This window comes from Anopheles coustani, chromosome 3, assembly GCF_943734705.1.
Source record: "Anopheles coustani chromosome 3, idAnoCousDA_361_x.2, whole genome shotgun sequence".
Classification (NCBI taxonomy): Eukaryota; Metazoa; Arthropoda; class Insecta; order Diptera; family Culicidae; genus Anopheles; species Anopheles coustani.
In genome coordinates this window covers 95,059,118-95,079,675 of record NC_071288.1, presented here as the reverse complement: position 1 = coordinate 95,079,675, position 20,558 = coordinate 95,059,118, and the positions used below count along the sequence as shown (strand labels likewise).

At 47.8% G+C, this 20,558-nt stretch overlaps 3 protein-coding genes across 3 annotated transcripts; 1 reads left to right on the top strand and 2 right to left on the bottom strand.

The window, feature by feature from the left end:
- Positions 1–3,768: 3,768 nt before the first annotated feature.
- LOC131272839 (chitin deacetylase 1) lies at positions 3,769–10,473 on the top strand. The gene is made up of 5 exons (XM_058274706.1): positions 3,769–3,823; positions 5,992–6,127; positions 6,637–6,767; positions 9,085–9,234; positions 9,320–10,473. The coding sequence occupies exons 1-5, from the start codon at positions 3,769–3,771 to the stop codon at positions 10,471–10,473; spliced, it is 1,626 nt and encodes a 541-aa protein (XP_058130689.1).
- Positions 10,474–12,071: 1,598 nt separating this feature from the next.
- On the bottom strand, positions 12,072–17,617 carry LOC131260982 (lamin Dm0). Its single transcript, XM_058262851.1, has 6 exons — positions 16,840–17,617; positions 13,632–14,079; positions 13,096–13,557; positions 12,804–13,025; positions 12,626–12,730; positions 12,072–12,539 (listed from the first exon to the last, which is right to left on the bottom strand). Exons 1-6 carry the CDS (start codon positions 17,256–17,258, stop codon positions 12,501–12,503), a joined length of 1,695 nt encoding a protein of 564 aa, XP_058118834.1. The 5' UTR covers positions 17,259–17,617; the 3' UTR covers positions 12,072–12,500.
- A 532-nt stretch (positions 17,618–18,149) lies between these two features.
- Positions 18,150–20,154, bottom strand: LOC131269982 (maltase A3-like). Its single transcript, XM_058272388.1, has 4 exons — positions 19,648–20,154; positions 19,007–19,573; positions 18,344–18,939; positions 18,150–18,279 (listed from the first exon to the last, which is right to left on the bottom strand). The coding sequence occupies exons 1-4, from the start codon at positions 20,152–20,154 to the stop codon at positions 18,162–18,164; spliced, it is 1,788 nt and encodes a 595-aa protein (XP_058128371.1). The 3' UTR covers positions 18,150–18,161.
- Positions 20,155–20,558: the final 404 nt, after the last annotated feature.

Genomic DNA, 20,558 nt, shown 5'->3' with positions numbered 1-20,558 from the left:
CATCGTGCACGTGGGGAATTAAGAAAATAAGGTGCTCATGGTCGGAGTTTTGCAGCCCAGCATCAGCGCGCAGCTTTATCACTCATACCGTGCACGCAACGGGCGCGCATTGTACCATACGCACTCAGTGCAGTGATAAGACCCCGAAGCTGGCTTTCCAACGCCGCCGCAGCTTTTACGTAACTTATCGCACCATCGAACCACTCTGGGAAATCAGCCACTGGCCACTGGCGAGGAAGTGACGAAGACGAAGGAAGGCATAAAGAGCGAAAGAGAGAACGGTCAAGAGGGGAAAAAAAAAAGGTAAAAACAACAGTAAGGAAGTGTCAGCCAGCACCCCCTTTACCCCTCCCCTCTTTGTGTCCACCCGCGGGTGGGTCGAGCGCGGGTTACTCAATACGCAATTAATTACTACCCACACGATGCAAATCAGATTTTCTCATCGGCGCGCTCGGTGGAGGCGCTTTATGGGGACTACTTCCTTGCAGGCCGGAGGTTACCGGCCCGGCGTGGCCGAGGTCCACGCCCCAACGGATGCCCGATGGTCCGGGCACAGGGAGACGACGATGCACATCGTTGATAAATCGATTCGGTGACCGATCTTCGGGGACCGAACAGGATGCGGCCCGCCTTTTATGTAATGGGAAATCGACGATTTGGAATAATCAGCAGCAAAGAGCGCGCGAATGACGGGAGCCGGCGTGACGGAATACGGGCACAGGTTGAGCTGCATTCCGACCAAATCAGCAGCGGCCAGTAGTAATTGAAAACGTCCAACGTGAATAAGGCGGGTTCATCGCTTGGTCGGGCGTTGATGTCTTCCGTTCGAAACTTGCCCGGTTTTAACCCATATACGAGAGAACCACCGGTAAAACTTGTTTGGCCTATCAAGGGAATATTTTTCGAGCCATTTTCGATTGTTACATCAGTAATGGAGTGTATTTTATATTTAACTTTGTTTATTAAAATAGGGGTTATTACGCACTTTACCCCCTTTTAGCGCGATGTGTACTGCTTCTACTGAATCCCATCATCTTTTTACTGACCCTTCGCAGAAAAGAGTTGAAATACAACCAAACCATTATTAATCGTTCTAAAAAGCGTAAAATTCAATGCAATCGAACTTATTTTCTGTGGTTTTACCCTTTCGATTGGCATAAGTTAAACAGCAACACTTTTTCTAAAGAAGGGGACAAATCCAATTAGAATATTGACGATCAGATCACGCCAACAAGGCTTGTCGGTCCATAGTAAATTTTTTTTCTAAAGGACTATTATCAAGTAATAAAATGTTTTTGCCTTCTCTATCCTTCTAGGAATAAGATCCCAAAGAAAACAACTAACTGTGAAAAATATCTTTTATAAAATATAAGCCGAAGTTTATCATCAACTGACTACAGAAATTTGTCAAAAATGTATGACTTTGAATAGCTAAAAATAAAGGCGTTCTCATGTTTCCTTTCACATAGTTGAAGAAGCTTTTTGACATTAGACATGAAGAACAATAATTCTAATATCCTCCTTTTTGGCATTCTTCTGTCCAATCATTCCTGAGTACTGCTCAACCAAAGAGACCACTCTTGAATCGAATGAAAACAACTCGGATGACATCAGTTGCGAAAATCCCCCCCCTCCCCGGCGGCTAGCCAACCCGCCCGCCCGCTCGTCCGGTTCCAAATCATCCGGTTATTCCTTACGACGCAAATGACCTCAAAAATTGAGCCGTTGTTCAAATTGCTCAATTCAATCCTCAGTCGAGGTTCCCTGCTCTTGCTCTTGTGACGATCATCAAACCCAAGTCGCCCAAGGGCGGATGGATGGTATTGATATTTTTGTAGAAAATAAAACGTATGTGCATGATCTTGGGCCAGTGCTTCCCACTCTGATTCGTTTAAAATTGGTTGGGGAAGCTTCCAGCGCACGCACACACACACTCTCCATTCCTAAAGCTCATTCAAATGAAGCCCCAAGAAATGAGCCGTCGAAAAGATCGAACACCGAAGAATGTTGAGAGAACGGTTCAACGTTTAATAACGCGCGATGACATGGATTTGCGGCCGGGCGTATGACATGCAACTGCGGAGCCACTCGCCAGGGTAAACACACGCCGCCATTGTTACGTGGCAGCGCACATTCGCACAGCCTGCGGGCCCTTGCACACCCTGCGCCCTATCCTGCCCTGCGCTGGAGGGGAGCCGCTTTTCGCCGTAAAGGCCGGCCCGTGTCTCGCTCTTTCCTGCCTTTCGCGAACGAGTCCATAAAATTTCACACACAAGAAGAGAGGAAAAAAAAACCACACACAAATCCAAAAGCAATGTAGGAACGAATTCCACCGCAAGAGCGCAGAAAGGAAAAAGCTGTAGGAATCGAACACAGGCAGGTCTCGATGGTTATGCAACCACACCAATCCACATCCACATTTGCCGCGGTCGTTTCCAGCGGCCACTTTCGCGTGCGCCTGTTCCCTTGCCACTTCCCTCCCACACACACACCCACATTCGTAAGGCTCTTGTGGCGGCCATGGAGACGCCAACGAGAATCTTCCTCCCGCTTCCCAAAGAACCCAAAAGGATGGACGAGCGGGAGTCATACATTTGCCGGTCTAGTGGCCACGACTTTCAGTTTCTTCAACAACTCCCAGCCCAAGAACTCCTTCAGAAAAGAGGTGGTTTCGAAGTTGCCTCCACCGTTTGGTGGAGGAAAACTCACACATTCTATTTGGGGAAAACTACGTGACAAGTTGGGGTTTGTTTTGCACAAGAAAATGAAAATGGCTAAGGAATGTTTCCGCGACATCCAACGGTGATCGACGAGAGGTTGCACGGGTTCGGCCTCGGAAAGCGCTTTGGCCAGCTCGAGTTTGTTCGGCCGCCAGCCACAGGTGGAGTGGGAGATGTCACTCATGCATCCTTGGAGAAGGAGTGAGGCCCTCGTGCCGTGTCTGTGGACGACTTCCAGTTTTGCTGAACATTTACATTTTGTATGCAAAAGATGGGAAAATATACACCACATTTAGAAGGAAGAAGACAGTAATGAATTAGGTACAATAGAGGAATAGAAAGGCTAGTAGAATTTCAACACATGGTACAATTTTAAACGCACCGTGTAGAGTTTATTCAAACAGTTTCCTACATGAAACATATCGAACATTAAAATGTCCTGTGCTAAAACACTTACACTTCCTCAATTAGCTAAACGAAAGCCGAAACTTTAGATTAAGATAAGATCGATTTATAGAACAATCCTATTTGCTTAAGCCATGCTACTTTAGGATTGCTCAAACGAAAAAAGCTCCCGGTCTATGGAAACCACCGTGAGTTCCATTTCCATCCCCCCCTCCATCGATCCACCGTGGCCACCAGGGCGCTCAACACAAGCACAGGAGGGGATGGACACGATCCTCCCTCCAGCTCCCCAAAACGGAACGCAAGACACTCGTGAGCGCCAAAAACGTGCGGGGCGCTCCCGGACGTCACCTTTTTCTTCCGTGGCGAAGCGGTGTGTGGGGATCGTGGCGAAGGCGCGGTGGCCACCCGGCACCATCGCCGTCTCTATATAAGTAGTTGCCGGTTCGGCCAAGACGGTTTCAGTGCTGCGCGCGCCTTGTCCTCGAACACGACGTGAGCGTACGTAAGTGAGAAGCGAAGAGCGGACGGTCGGAAACGAAAAGGAAAACAGGCGCAGAAAGGAAGGGGCCTGGTACAGGATAAGTAGTCCCCTCTGCGTGGTGTACCCTACCCAGGCGGTGCACAACAGTGTGGCCCAGCGATGGCCAGAGTGATCAAACTGTTCGGTTTGCTGTGTTTAGTGGTGGTGACACTCGGTAAGCACTAGATGATGATCACGTACCAACCAAAAGGGTTCCCCCAAACAAATAGGCAATCGGCGAATCGAAAAAGGCGCTGCAGCAGCAGCAGGAAATGATCGAAACGGCATATTGGCTAAAGCTTAAAATTGAACCACACCGGAAACGTTGGGTGAGCGGTGAACGACGAACTCTCTGTGCCCAAGCGTGCGGCCGAGCGTGCAAGGTCCGACATGGTTCTGTCGACCGTAGCCCGACTCTTTCCCTTCGCAATCCGTCGCGAACCGTGTGCCGTTTTGTGTGACCATTGATGGCAAAGGAAGTGAAGTAGTTGCTTTAACTTTGTCCATTTTCTTCAGTGCCATTAATCATTCGGCTGTGTCTGTGTCGTAAAATATTTATAAATTCCCTTTTCTTCTCCATCTGCTCTAAGCAACTAAGGAAAAGCTCCTTCCTTGTCCTCTGTTAGAAGAAGTCAGTCAGAAATGTAAAGCAGTCTTTCCTACAAGAAACAAGAAAATAGAAAAATCAGTCACTTGCAACTGCACCAAGTTAAATTTTGCGAGACACACCATTTTGCGTCACAGTCCGCAGGGTTCAATCAATTGACAAGCCCCGTCTCCTATGAGACGACTTTCCCTTCCATTGCACCGTGGGCGATTGCCATATAATCGTAAGGGCGCCTCGATACTTCTTTTTTCTAGCTCCATTACCTCACCACCTTCTCGTAGCGCACCACCGAAACCGGTCCACCACCCTCGGGGGGGGAAGGCGCCCTTGCGTTGCTACCCGCTGCATTGTCTCGCGTTGCAATCTTGGCTCCGTGGACGATTCGCACGCATTCGCGGCACAAGTACACAAGAAAAAAGAAACGAACAATCTTGGTACGCCAGTAATGGTAATGGACACGCGAAGAGATGGAGTCACATTCGTCTCCCATTAGGAAGACCGGTCTTTTGCGAGCCTCGGCATACGCGAAAGCGACACATGTATATGTATATTTACATAACCGTCGAACCCCGCCGGGCGCCTCACGCGATCCTGCGAAGACACAAAATGGAAGCAACGGTTGCGTAATGGCGCGGAACAAGAAGCACCGAAAAATCGAAAGTCGGACTACACTCGGAGCTGGTTTAGCTAGCGATCCCTGTTTCGATAACCCCTCCCGGAATAATTAATTGGCCACATTGAGTTTATGTTGCTAGTTTTCTTATCTCTTCTCTATGAGATTGGTTTCTTTCGTCTTGCACGGTTGACCTTGACCTTGAACAGCTAGGATTAGAACCGAAATAGCATGTGCCAGATACATAAATTTATCTTGTCTATCAAACGGTACATCGTACATAAACCACTTGATTAATCACCTTCAGAAGGGGCTCAAGAAACTAGCTTCAAAGAGGAATCGCCAACCGCTTCGTTTTGAAGGGGTTATTTCAAGATTCTGTTTAGATTTTTATCTAGCGCTGAGTTGATCGTTTCGTTGGAAAAAACGAAACATTCCACCGCGAGCTGCAGATCGTGATCTGACCAGTCCGACCATGACCGAATGCAACGTGGCATCTTGCACAAGAACTCTGTCTGGCGAGGCATGATGCGATCGTGCGATTTGCATTTGCAAATGTTCTCATCGCTGCACGTACCATGGGCTGAATTTTAATTTTCATTCCACGCGGAGTAAAGCATGTTGAATTCAAGCTAGTTTTCGTTGATATACTACTTTTAAGTTTACTCTTCTTCTGACACACCCAACCGACCAAGGATGTGGCCGTTTTTTACCGGTCAAAAATCCATCAACCGTGCAAGAGTCAACAAATCGACACTCGAGTTCGGAGCGGTGTTAATAAATTTCACTTTTCTTCACCCCATCGGCCACTTTGTCTTCTTCTTTCACCTACCTTCTTGGCTCTCCGAAGTGTGCATGTTATCTCATCAAGCGTCCTCCCGACACTTTCACGACCGGTTGTTGTGGTTGCGAAACATCTGTCCGGCGCGAGGATCCAACCTGTTCGTTGCCATGCCGTGGCCGTCGTGTCATTCGATCGCCGGATTGCATGCCCTTTTACCGAAAATACATAACACACCTTATTTGTTTGTCTCAATTTAGCTTTCTCGCTTCACCGCTTACCTTTTCCTTGATTGCCTTTCTCTAACCGTGTTATTTTCCTCCTTTTTCCTCTTCGAAACAGCGGCGGAAGTTCGCGTGAAACGTCAAGATGACGACCAGGATCCGGATTCGGTGAACGTCGAGGAGCTGTGCAAGGATCGGCCGGGAGACGAGTACTTCCGCCTGTCCACCGAAGGCGACTGCCGTGAAGTTGTGAGGTGAGTTTCTTCTCTTCCTCCCAGGACCGATTTGGCAGTGCTTGCTGAAAGTGAGCAGAAGAAAATTGATTCAATCGTGCCCCGAACCGTTCATTCGTCGCTCCGTTTACGGACGCAAGAGCAAGAGTTTTCTTTTCTTACCACTTCGTCGTCTTCGTTGATCCGCCGAAATGCCGGAAAGCGCACCGCTTTCCTTTCCCCCGCGCAGGTTTGACAGCTGCCTTTGACTTTTCCTATCCTCTTTCGCAATCAATCACGGCCATTTTGGATCGTTTGAGCAAATGAAGCAATCCATGCCTTTTCCGGTTTAACGAAAAAATTGTTAACAGTAGCAGCCTTCTACGATCCCCCCGGTCTAATGGCAGAGTGTTGTTGTATTTTTCCCTACATTTGTGGTGATGAAAAACAGCAGGTTTACTCATTCATTTCTCCTTCCGACCCCTTAATGGCGGGCCTTTTTCCCTTTACTTTTTCCCCGTTCGTTTCTTTTCAACTGGTGCGAAGAATAGGTGCGACGATGCGGGAGAGAACGGCATCACGCGGCTCGCGACCGTTCGTTGCCCGACCGGGCTGTACTTTGACGTGCTGCGTCAAACGTGCGACTGGAAAACGAACGTGAAAAACTGCGACCAGCTAGGAAGTAAGTCTCCGGGCCACGGACGGATGGTACGGGGTGTGGAATCGGTTCGGGACTTCCGGGCGAACTCCGAGAGGATCCGATTCCATTCGTACTAATCTCCGCCGGCCCGGTCTGTGTGTTACCATCCCGACTAAACTGTGTTCTTTCTTTCTTTCTTCTTTGTCTCTCTTGTTTTATTTTCCAACCCCCCCATTTCCCGCCTGCACGACTGACTCCCGAATCTCGCATCAACCTTCCATCCATCCAATCATCCAAACCACCTTCCCCCCACACTCCCGCTGTGTTTCTCACTGACCATATGTGTGTGTGTGTGCGTGTGCCTCTCCCTCTTAAACCCTCCACTACTGTCCCATCACATCATCTGGCGGATGTAAACCACCACCACCACCACCCTCCTGCTCGTGACTTCCTCTTGCCATCGGTGGTCGGTCGCATCGGATCGATCTGTCATTAACCTACCATCCAACCTGGATCCCATCCCGCGACTGCATCTCTTCACCGTTCCCCGTTTCTCCTGAACCTCCCCAACATTACCCACCGCCCAAAAACCCGTGTAACTGCATGCGTGTGCAATTATGCGACTCAGGTGTACACGATCTGGACTGAAGCAAATCACTTGCCCGTCCGGATTGGCGTTCGACATTGAAAAACAAACTTGCGATTGGAAAGCAAAGGTCACCACGTGTGACAAGAAAGAGAGTAAGTGTTCCGCAAAAAAAACCACAAAACAAAAAACAGAGATTACACCCGCACCACTCCCACAACCCCTGTGCGAGCGGAACACGGATGGTCCCCGTTGGCCTCCGTTTCCAATGCCGGAGGCGAGTGGGGGGTTTTGTACAGAAATAGCGTTTGATAAAACTTGGGGTTTCCCTACTACTGCTGCTGGGGTCCACCGACACTCGGGGAACTCCGACACTGATTTCGGGTTGTAAAATACACCGAAGCTGGCAAGGAGCACTCTCTACCGCACACAGCTATAGTGGGTCGCTTTGTACATACGGAAACTACAGGGACACTTGTCACAAGAGCACGTCAGCTAGGGCACAGGCACAGGAGAGATTAAGCGATAGAGAATAGGCTAGCATGGACTGGGTACATTTTAAATCACACAAAATGGTATCGGTCCGCAGAAAGAACTAGTGTAAATCCTTCACTTAAATCCTAGTGAAAGTAGCTAAGATAGGTTAACCGAGCATCTCGTCGCTTTCACAGTCGCAAACCTACAGACGAACAGAGACACACAAACACGATTAGTTACTAACCTTAGTCAAAACATTCACGCAGTAACCTTAGAGAAACCGTTTGGTGATGGTGTCAATTGTTTCAATTTTTAGCTTAACACATTCTGTTCTGCACATTGCGTATTAATTTTTTTTAAGAAAAAGAGTCCCAACAAATTTAGAACAAAACTGCAAATAATAAGTATGGGAATGGTTAGAAAAGTATTCCTCTTCAGTAAAAAACGCCTTTAAGACACAAAATCATTCCGTTTAGTCTTCCAGTCTAATCTAGTGGAATCCTTGGATGATAGGAAAAACATAATATATCAGAACTAATTGTAGCTCAAAATTGGCAGGAATTAAAATGCTTGTTACTTCAAAATCGTGATTTGTATGCATTCGATTATAGTTGGTTAAAACTTCGTTAACGAAAAGTTTAATGTTTGCCTTTGTTTTAATCGATAAATATTTCCTTTAACTTGAACAAACAATGCAATAACCACAGCGGTTCTAAACTTATCAATCAAAATCTTCGTTCGTTAGTTATTTACCATTTATACATCAATAATATGCTGCTGTTTTCATGTTTTGTTTACCAGTTAACATTGATTTGTTGTACTATATCCAAAACTTGTTCAATTACTTATTTTAAAAATGTGCAAAACGAGCGGATTTGAAACATACTTTATCGGTTGTACACGAACACGCGACACTTCTACAAGACACATTTAGAGAATAGAGCAGGAATAAGGATACACTCCAGAAGAACAGAAGAACAGAAGTGATCTTTGCTAAAGCGCGCATCCAATCGAGTGCGATTGTACATATTTGCAGTATGTGCCCTCTTTCTTCGGGCAGAACCCTCTACAAAAAACTCCTAAACTTACAACCTCACACCTTTACACCAACTACATTCACTACTTTTTCAAAACTTCACCACACTTTTCTCCCCATCACGCAGTGATAACAATCCGTTGTCAGTAGATCGTCTGCACTAATCACACTTGGGTACAAGGTGTTCTTACGAACGAAACAGCAAAACAGTTTGCAGTTCGCTATAGTGTCTTTTTTCTTTGTTCCACATTACTACCCAGAACCACGTAAGGTTCTGCCCATCCTGAAGACGGATGAACCGATCTGCCCGGAGGGAAAACTCTCCTGCGGCAACGGCGAATGTCTTGACAAGGAGCTGTTCTGTAACGGCAAGCCCGACTGCAAGGACGAGTCCGACGAAAATGCGTGCAGTAAGTATCGTCGCCTCTCGATCGTTTGCTTCTCCTTTGGTACTCGTCCGTTGCTGACAACAGTGTTTTTGGTTTTATATTAAAGCCGTCGAATTGGATCCAAACCGTGCGCCGGATTGCGATACGAACCAGTGTGTGCTGCCGGATTGTTTCTGCTCGGCCGACGGTACGCGCATTCCCGGAAACATTGAACCGCAGCAGGTGCCACAGATGATCACCATCACCTTCAACGGTGCGATCAACGTGGACAACATCGACCTGTACGAGGACATCTTCAACGGGCAGCGACAGAACCCGAACGGTTGCCAGATCCGCGGTACATACTTCGTCTCGCACAAGTACACCAACTACTCGGCCGTGCAGGACCTGCACCGCAAGGGACACGAGATTTCGGTCTTCTCGCTCACGCACAAGGACGACCCGAACTACTGGACGCAGGGCACGTACGACGACTGGCTGGCGGAGATGGCCGGCGCTCGGTTGATTGTGGAACGTTTCGCCAACATTACCGATGGCTCGATCATCGGTGTCCGTGCGCCGTATCTGCGCGTCGGTGGTAACAAGCAGTTCGAGATGATGGCCGACCAGTTCTTCGTGTATGACGCCTCGATCACTGCCTCGCTCGGACGCGTGCCCATCTGGCCGTACACGCTGTACTTCCGTATGCCGCACAAGTGCAACGGCAATGCCCACAACTGCCCGTCCCGTAGCCACCCGGTGTGGGAGATGGTGATGAACGAGCTCGACCGTCGTGATGATCCCACGTTCGACGAGTCACTGCCCGGTTGCCACATGGTCGACTCCTGCTCGAACATCCAGTCCGGCGAGCAGTTCGGTCGCCTTCTGCGTCACAACTTCAACCGCCACTACAATAGCAACCGTGCGCCGCTCGGTCTCCACTTCCACGCGTCCTGGCTGAAGTCCAAGAAGGAGTACCGCGAGGAGCTGATCAAGTTCATCGAGGAGATGCTCGGCCGTAACGACGTGTTCTTCGTCACCATGCTGCAGGTCATCCAGTGGATGCAGAACCCCACCGAACTGAACGCGCTCCGTGACTTCCAGGAGTGGAAGGAGAAGTGCGATGTCAAGGGTCAGCCCTACTGCTCGCTGCCGAACGCCTGCCCGCTGACGACCCGCGAACTGCCCGGCGAGACGCTGCGTCTGTTCACCTGCATGGAGTGCCCGAACAACTACCCCTGGATCCTGGATCCGACCGGCGATGGCTTCTCGAAGAAGTAAAAAGCGCTCCGACGCCCGGTCCGGTCTCACCACTTCCTACACCATCTTTATCTGACAGACTACGGAAAACGTGTGGTTCCTGCACGAAACGCGGTCAGGAATCAACCTGTTGTAAATAATGATCCCTCTGTCTCTCACGCAGTCTTTCCCCCTCTCCATTCCTTCCTGCTACAACAGGCTATTTGTCTGTAAGAAAACAAAAACAAAACTCAATCGAAACACCAGTATTCGACAACGAATTCTATACCCGCGGTGGCGCACGGTGTTGGTAGACCGTGGGACCACACTTACCCAATCTTTTGAACCTATCAATCTACTCCCACACTTGGTGAACACACATCAGCATCGTGATATATTTCTCATGGCTCGCACTCAGCAGCAGCAGCTCCAAGGCACATTGCGCGTGGAGTGTCAATGAACCTGCTTGTCACACAGACACGAGAGCGGAAGAAGCGGAGCCATTCCCAGGGTCGGGGAATGGACCCCAACACTACAAAGCAAGAGTAAAGATTAATGTTACGGTACTGTTTTATAATAAAATGTTGAAAAAATGAAACAAAAATCGTACTACCGGGAAGTAGTACCCGTCGTTGTTGCAGGCGGCTTTAGAAAAAACCGGAGGAAGACCAAAATCTCTCCCAGGTTCATTCCCGTGTCCGTTTAGCCAATTAACGCAGCCAGCAACGTGAAAAAGGTTAAATATTTAAAATAAATAAAATACTCGAAAAAACAATAAAAAACTACATAAAACCAAAACCGTGTTTTCGTTCCGTATTTCAAGCACAACAAACCAAACAAACTTCAGCAAGATTGGACTGTAATCGTAATCCTTTGCGGGTTAGGACACCCTAAATCTTTATTATAAATCCCACCTGTTTTTTACATTTCACGACGATAGCGCCATTGGAGCACACGCCAATAGATGAATCTATAGTTTAACTGGAAGTATGAAAACCCCTTGCCTTGCATTTGGTTACGAAATGTTAGTTTGGGTTAATCCAAGTGAACTGTGCAAAATGCGAGACCGTGGGGTGAAGAAAAATTCAGGCTTGACAGTGGGCGCATGATTAAAAGAATTTCAATTATTTGAGGACAGTGGAATTGACGATTCAAAAAAATAAGTAACCTACACTCTAAACAAATATTCCTTCTTTCTTTTCATCGTTGATCATCAATGCTCGGGTGGTCGAGTACATACATTTATGGCAAATTTATTAAATGTAAACAAAAATGGGAAAAACTCCTGGGACACTTATCTCAGGAGAAGACACAAAAAAAAGGAGATAGACTGAAAAACAAACTAAAACTCCCACACTGTTGTAATGTTTCTCTTTTGTATGATTTTTCGTTTCGTGCAACTTAGCTTGCTGTTTGCCTAATTCCTATTCAGTTTTAATTTCTACTTAGTTCTCTCGTTCATTTGATTCTCCCTGAACACCCAACGCTCTACTACGTTTGTGAGGTTAGTATTTTTCATTAGTGTTTGTTTTTCTTCTCTTCATTTAAATAATTGTTTTTCCAACAAAAGGCCTCTTCTTTACTGTGTGCTTTGCTTTTTTAGGATTTGCTCATTTGATCGACGTGATCCTACTCTCCCTCTTGTACTTGTGATGGTTTGAATTACACCTTGCCCCATCAGTATCGGTTGGTTTTAAGGGTTCGGTTTTTAAGTAGTTGATATTTAGTTGTCACGTACCCCGGTACTAAGTTTTATAGTACCGTTAAAACGTGCGGTTTCGAATTGGCGTTCGAAACGAAACGAAAAAAAATGTGAAAAAGAGAAGATGACCGGCAAATTGTAAATCCTTCCACCACCACCGTCGTCTGTGGCGTTGATTGTTGCGTGGGGTTGTTGCCTAGCGGTTCATAAAGCCCGCCAACGAGTCCTCGGGCATATTGTTAAATTATTAGCTTACAATATACGTCAAAGGAGACGAACACATATATAATGTCTATATAGGTAAAATTATGCCTATGCATCGTTTTGCTGTTTCTGGCTAGTTGCTTGCTTGCTTGTTGTTTGCTCTCTACATAATCCGACACTTTTCGTCTCCTTTGGGCTCGCCCTTTAATAGGATGAAAATAAAGATGAAAGTTAGTACCGGAAATAACGTTGACGTTTGCCTTAACTTGGTTGAAAATTATCTCATACCTGCTGATGGTACAGCTCTTCACCGCCATAGCTGCCCAAGTATTCACGGTGGCGTGATGCGGCGGTGGAAATTACTCGCTTTACTCGCTCCGAAGCAGCAACCTCCTGTGAGAATGAAAACAATTTATATTACTCTCGATTCCCCCGGTAGGCCTCCGAAAGCAGTACAATAGCTTACCTCTCCATCGCTGTTCAAAAGCTGGGTGGACATGTTGTCACCGGCAAACCATTTCTGTCCCTTCATAACGATCGTACTCGGTGGCTCGTGGTCCTTGCCAAGGTCTGACGACCAAACGGTCACAAATGCGCCCCCATCCAGCTTCAGTGAACGGTGGAATTTGAATGCCGTCTCGTTGGCACCGACTTTACGGATCAGCGTCCAGCCACCGATTTGTACTTCCTGGAAGGAACGATAAAAAGGAATTTTTTAGTAACTGACAATGGGAACAGTTTTCTACCTTCGAGCTTACCTTGGAAGATTTGTTGTGAAGCTTAACGTATTTTCCCTCCGGATCAACCTCAACGATCTCGATGTCCCCCTTAGCCGAAGACGTTACGGAAAAATCCGACACGCTGCGTTCGTCCGATTCCTCCAGCACGGTGCGCTTACGCTTGGCCGCGGCGGCACGGCTGGGCGTACGGCGAACGGGGCCACTGCTGCGGGCCATACTGCTCGAGGATGAGGTAGAGAAGATCGTTGTCTGGCTTCCGGGCGTGATGTTCAGGCGGACCTCCTCCGAGGACAGCAGTTTGTCGTAGGCGGCGATTTCCATGTCGAGCGAAATCTTGATGTCCATCAGATCCTGGTACTCCTGCAGCTGGTGGGAAATTTCCTTGCGCAAACGTTCGACCTCGTCCATAAGCTTGGACTTCTCGGCGGCGTGGCGCACACGCTCCTCGTTCATCTGCAGCTCCAGATCGCGCAGGCGAGTCTAAAAAAAAAGCAATGAAAATTTACACAACTTACATCTTTGCCGGTTTACTCCTCATCGGTCTTTTAACATACCTCGTAAAGATCCGAGATTTCCTCACGATTGACACGCAGCTGCATGTCGTATTGGTCGCGCAGATCCTGCAGCGTCTGCTGCAGCTTCGCCTCGTACTGCTCGGACAGCATGCCATCGATCTCGCTGATCTCCACCTGGCGGCGGGTCTTCGTTTCGGTCAGCTCCTGCTGATGTACCTGATCCTTGAAGGTCAGCTCCTCGCGCAAACTCTGGACCGTGTTCTCCAGGTCGACGCGGGCCAGCGTCTCCTCCTCGAGGTTCTTGCGCACCACATCCAGTTGCTTCTTCAGACGGGCCACCTCCTTCTCCAGCTCCTTCTGCTCTTCCTTGGCCTTCTTGTGCTCGGATAGCAGTGTGGTATACTTTCCGGACACCTCGTTTGCGCGGGATTCTTGCGCGCGTGCATTACGCTCGGCGTCGGCGGCTTCCTTCGTCTTGCGCTCCAAACTAAAATTGTAAAATTAAATTATTACAGATTTTAAAAATTCATTATCTTATTCCTAATTCCTACCGTGCTTCTATTTTATTTAAAAAAATATATGATAAAAAAATGCCTAACTAAACATCGTCGAATGCAAGATCCTCCGGAAGCAAATCACATTCCACATGTTTCGATTTGCCACAAATCTAAGATCACCATCATTTGACTCGTGTTGCGGTCGTTTGGGCAGACGAACGAACGTGCAAGATAAGCGTGATAGTTTTCGAGCAGATTTCGACCCCAGGCGCAGCACGCACAACAGACCCGCCGCTGCGGCTCAATGCCTAAATATAGCACTAGTTCCCACATCACCAGCCGTCGGCAAATGTTTTCGGGAGCTACGCCATGTGGCATATTATGCTGCTGCCATTTCTGATTACACACCATCCCCCTTCTACGCTTCCTTCCTCCTAGAATTTACTATGCTGGTAGCCCATAAATGAAAACTCTTGACAATGTGAAGTGGGGGTAACACCATGAATCAGCGATCGCGAGATTATCAACGCCACACGAAGTAATAAGAACAGGAGAAGATTTTCCCTTGCAGTTGGCCCCCTCAACCATTTTATTATCAAATCGTTTTATTTATTTTCTTTTTTTCCTGTTGCTCAAGTACAGGAAGAGCGTCGTTTAAACCAAGCACGCGATTATGGGGGTCGCTTGGTTTTTGCAGCCTACTCTGAGCATGGAGTTTTAGAGGAACATTCAAGCTTTCAATCGAACCAAAAAGTGAATGGAAAAAAAACATCGATCCAAGGCGGCTACAGGTCAGAAATCAGCGCCTCCTACGCAATGCTTCCGGCAGCTTTTACTTTGCCTCGGGAAGGGACCGGTTTGAAAGTCAAAGTGCACGTGATGTGGGATGATAAGATCGTCTTCTCTCTCTGTTGAAATGGGGAACATAACTTTCTCAATCCTCCCGTTAACCGAAGCTGCACTCTCGTATTATATACATAAAAATCTATCCCCCGCAAGGAAAATACATAGCGCATACCCACACCAACGTAGCAAAACCGAAGGGAAATTCAAATGGGCGCTGTGTGATCTGTGATCCACGGTTGAGAGATAGAACATTCCTTGGCCGCGGTTTGGAGGATGGTGATGTCATACCCCGGCTCAACGCGTTATACGTGTTCGCGCCCGCGCACTAACACTCTCGCGTGGTTAAATGCGCGCGTCGAATATCTTTGAAGCGGCTGAGCCAGCGCATTTATTCCTCATCTTTCTCGGCGGGCCCAAAACCCGTACAGTCACGCAAAGCGATTTGGATGGTGACAATAAAAAAGGAAAAAGTCACACATGAAGGGAGCGGAGTCAGTGTCAATATTTGATGTTCCACCGAAAAATATGTGCTCGCCTACTTGATGCTCAAGCATTCGTCTTGGGACACTGAAGGGGGTGAGGGAAGTATTAACCGGCTCGTGATCGTTTATGTTTCGATTTTTTTTTCCCTATGTTTCGTTCCTGCGCGTCGCTCTGGGCTTCCTAATTCTATGCTGTGCATGTTCAATTGAATGTAAAGACGTGGGAATTCATCATAGAAGCATCGTCGTAAGCTAACGGAACACGGGAGGGGCCGGTCACACCCGCACGCCTCCGGATGGGAAGAGGGGGAGAACAGTTTGTATACACGCCAAGCCAAGGCCCGTGGCCGCGAAGTCATTGAAGCGAATGAGAATGGGAGAAAATAAACAGAAAATCGTGGACGCGGTCCCTTCAGCCATTCTGTTTGCAGACGCAACAGCGAGGGGACGCCGCCTTGCACTACGGTTTGGTCATTAACCTTGGGTCGTAGGGCTTTTAGTTTAGGAAGGGGAACAGAGACTACTCCCATTAAACTTATCGCACTATGGTGCTATAAAATAACAATTTTGCTTCCAACAATGTATTGCTGTAGGAGCAAATAATTTCCTCTTATGTTTCACATTCTCCCAGCATTGTCACCGTATGGTAGCGAACGTGCCGGTGGCATAACGAATACATAAATACCCGCCAAATCGAAGATTTCTATCCCGTGCGAGGAATGGAGAATGTGGATACTTGTTTATTCCAATTTTTTTTGGATCCCATATCGATAGCCGCATTCATTCGGTCGTCCATTCCATTTGTCGTGGTGCTACAACCGGCTTTTACCGGTGTCAAAAGAACTGATGTCATCTCGAAATTTAGAAACCAATTTCTCAATGTGTGGAAGGAATAATCCAAAAATTACGTCATGGAGTGTAAGACGAACGGTGTGGGTTTTAAGGCCATTCGAAGCGAAAAGCCTTGGACAACGTCATATTTACTATCGCCGTTCGGTCCATCGATGTTCGATGAGGATTGTATGACTTCATACGGTGACGTAATTTGTTTACAGTGGAATCGTCATGGTCAATTCGGTGTAATCGTCAACCACGCCGGCCTTTGGATTTTATGAAAATCAGTTGCAAAGGTTTACACACTAAAAACGCCATCCATCATCCCTATTGTTTATGTTCCATTTTTACAACACTAGCTGTTTTATTTAGGAACCATTTTGTCACGAAACGGTGACGTCATCGACGTAATTAAAAAACATTCCTACACGACGCCCTTTTGGTTTCGAGTACGCTGCAGGGGACCGAGGCAAAAATCGAGCAGTTTCGGGTTCCGTTGGCCGCTAGCTAAATCGACGGAACACTCGGTGTGAAGACAACAAACAAATGGATGCCAAGCCGAGATGGAGGCACGCCGTTGTCGCTTACCGTTTTTTGAGGTCATCGTTTTCCTCCCAGATGCGCTTGGCATCGATCTCCAGCTTGGCCTTTTCGCGGGCCGTTTCATCGAGCAGTTTGCGCGCATCGGACAGCTCATGCTCGTACATGGACTTGATGTTGGACACCTCGCGTGTGACCGTCTCCTGGGACGTGCGGACCTCCATCGTGAGACGCGAGTTCTCCTGCTCGAGGAACCGCACGCGGTCGATGTAGCACGCCAGGCGATCATTGAGATTCTGTAGGTCCACTTTCTCCTGTATCCGGGACAGGCGTGTCGGGCTGAGCGGGCTGGTGGGGCGCCCGGTGTGGTGGTGCGTCGCACCCGCCACACTACCGCCCTGCACCGGAGTACTCGACTGCATCGGGACCGGCGTCGATGCGGCGGAACGCTTCGTTTTCTGAGACATTTTAACCACTTTTTCTGCGCTACACTGTCTAGTAATTTATGTTTTTCACTTTCTTAGCCCGTCGTACTGTCACTTGGTCGTCTTCTTTCCTCAAAATGCCCCCGAAACTCCGGCTTTGGTTTGTCTCGCGTGCACACACACACACGCACACACGCGCGCACTGGTTCGCACAAGCAACTGAAACACTGGCTGCAAATAGTGCAATATCTACGCTACCGTGCGTAGTCACAGACTCTTCAACATTGAACACTCGTTGCAAACAGAACACAATTGGGATTTTAACACAAATTCGACCGAAACAGCACGAATAAAATGCACCACGTTTAAGCGCGTCCTGAACGCCGACCCACGCTTAGTGACAGTCCGTTTTCGTTTGACAGCAGTTTGAGCAAAATCGGTATTCGGAAGATCCGAAGATTCGATCCCTAGACGGATTCGAAATATTCGAATCTCATTTGACGGTTTCTAGAGATTTGATTCGATTGGGATTGGAATCAGATTTGATTTGTTGAGGGATTCGATTTGATTTGATACTGACTTGATCCGAATCCAATGTACATTCTGACTTCCTATTGTAAATCATTCGATAAATACAACAAAAGCTCGATGTGCACGCATGGGTTATGACGAATTGAGTTCCGGAGATCCGGATCTCAGAATGGATTTGAATCGAAAGGTTCGAATCTCTACCACGATTCGACATTTCCATCACTAGTATCACCCGATGCGGCCATCGCCCACGGTTATTAAAACTGTATTATCCAACCTCTTTGAGCAACTTTTATTGCACTTAAATAACCTTGAGCCTACCCGACCTTGGTTTTGGTAAATACCTCGGTTTCGGATTCGAGCAGTCAGTTGAAAATACAAATTTCCCATGAAAAATGTTTCTTTATTTACTCATCATTGTAGCCATACATCACAAATGGAGGAATAAAGTTTTTCGAACGGTGCAACGTGTGCTTTCAGGACGAATGCTTCATTTGGCAGCAGTACGATGTCTTTCGTTGCCACGGCGGAGCTAAAAATGGGAAGAAACAATGTTATCTAAAGTGCCCGTGAAACGTAATTCCATTGCGTATTACCCTCGAATGTTGTGTGACCCAACACTGACGACGTCGAAATATAGTTTGCTGGGAAGGGAATCCGCCAACGCGGCAGCACTGATCACCTCTAGCTGATCGCCAAGATTAGCCAGTGTGATGTAAGTATTATAGTTTGCGAGCTCACGTACGACGGCTAGAACGGTGTCCTTCAGAGCCACGGCCTTTACAGAACCCAATTGGAATGTTTTCGTCTTCCTCAGCTCCGTCATCGCCCGGTACACTTTCAAATGACTCTTCTCGGCTTCCTCCTGTACCTGAACGTTTACTTCCTGATACAGCGGTCCTACCGGGAGCCATGTCTTCGACCCGTTAGTGAATCCCGCCATCGATGTACTATCCCATTGGAATGGCGTCCGGCAGGGGTCCCTTGATTTCCCTGCGTACAGTTCCTCCCCAGCGTTGCAGGCGGCTGGATCGACCGTGTCCTTCCACGATATCTCCACATCCGTCATGCCGATCTCTTCGCCTTGGTAAGTAACACTCGCCCCCGATAGACTAAGCAGTATCATATTCAATGCGTCGATCCGATTCACACCCATCCGACTGCCCACACGCGATCGATCGTGGTTGCCCATCTACGAAACAAGTAAAGCATGGCATTGTATTACATCGACTTATGCTTTTCCAAACATACATACATACCACCCAGTTCGGAACTTGCCCAGCCGGAAGTATGTTCATCCAATCTTCAACCACTTTGACGTAATCGGATGCTACCGATTGTGCGTTCAGCTCGGTAATGATTCGAAAGTTGAATGGCATATGCGACCCCAGCTCCCCGGTGGTGCTTTGGTAGTACGTCTTGAGGACATCCAGGGATGAGTAGGCCTCGGTCATCATCAGTCGGGTGTCTCCGCCTAGCTCGGTCTGGTACGCATCGACCAGTACTCTCCACTGATAAACCATCTCCACCGTTTCGGGCAAATCTTGGGTGTAAACATGGCTCAGATAGGTGGTATCCTCGGTGTCCTCCGTCAGTCCACTCGGTGGCTCGTCCCGCAGTTCCTCGTCTTCGTAGAGCGTTGGAACAGCATCGATGCGGAACCCATCGACACCCTTATCCAGCCAGAAGGTAAGGATATCTTTCATTTCCTGCACCACCGTCGGATTGCGATAGTTCAGATCCGGTTGTTCGACGGTAAACTGATGGAGATAGTACTGCTGCCGTGTTTCGCTCCATTCCCATGCACTTCCACGGAATGCTTGAATCTACCGGACAGAAAATATGCACACCAAAATCAAAACACCTGCCCAAACACCACCAAGAGGGAGATGATCATTACCCAATTATTAGGTGGAAGGTTTCTTCCACCGGCCGGGTTTGTCTTTCCATCGTGCCACACGTAGTAATCTTCGTAACCTGCCACTCGATTTTCCGACTTGATGAACCACTCGTGCTTGTTGCTCGAATGGTTCGGTACAAAGTCCATGATCACCTTCAGGTCCAACGCTTTCGCCTGCTCCACCAACCGATCGAAGTCCGCCATCGTGCCAAACTCCTCGTGAATGTCCCGGAAGTCGGATATATCGTAGCCAAAGTCCACCATCGGCGATTTGTAGATTGGGGACATCCAAAACGCTTTAACCCCGATGGACTTTAGGTACGGTAGCTTGGAGGTGATCCCATTCAGATCGCCGACACCGTCTCCATCGCTATCCATGAACGATCGAGGGTAGATCTGGTAGAAGGCCGCCTTTTGCCACCAGTCGCGAGTGGCCAATTCAGCACCCGCGATGAGGCAGGGAACGATCACCACAATTACCACGATAGCACGTTGCCAGTTCCACATTTCCAATATACTAGTGATGGAACCGTCTCTAGGTCAGCTGTTTTATGCAATTTTCGTTGTTTGTCAATCCCAATCAGGAAAGGATCAATAGCAATCGACTGTCGAGTGGAAACGATGGCGCTCTATCGATTAGGGAAGCGATAAGATACCATCGGTTGGGGATTAATGCACGCAAAGAAATTGAAGTGTATAAAGCACTCCAAAAGGTTGCCTTCAGTTTACCTTGAAAGGAGAAATAAAAGCCATCTAATGGGTAGAGGTTCAGTCGAATGAAATGTAGTTAAAAGAATCCGGCATAATGTTAAATAATTTATTTTGGTGAGATTCATTTACTCCTATGTACACGCTTAACGTAATTAAGATTCTACACAGATGCTGACTCTCGTTTCGTTTTGAAATATCCT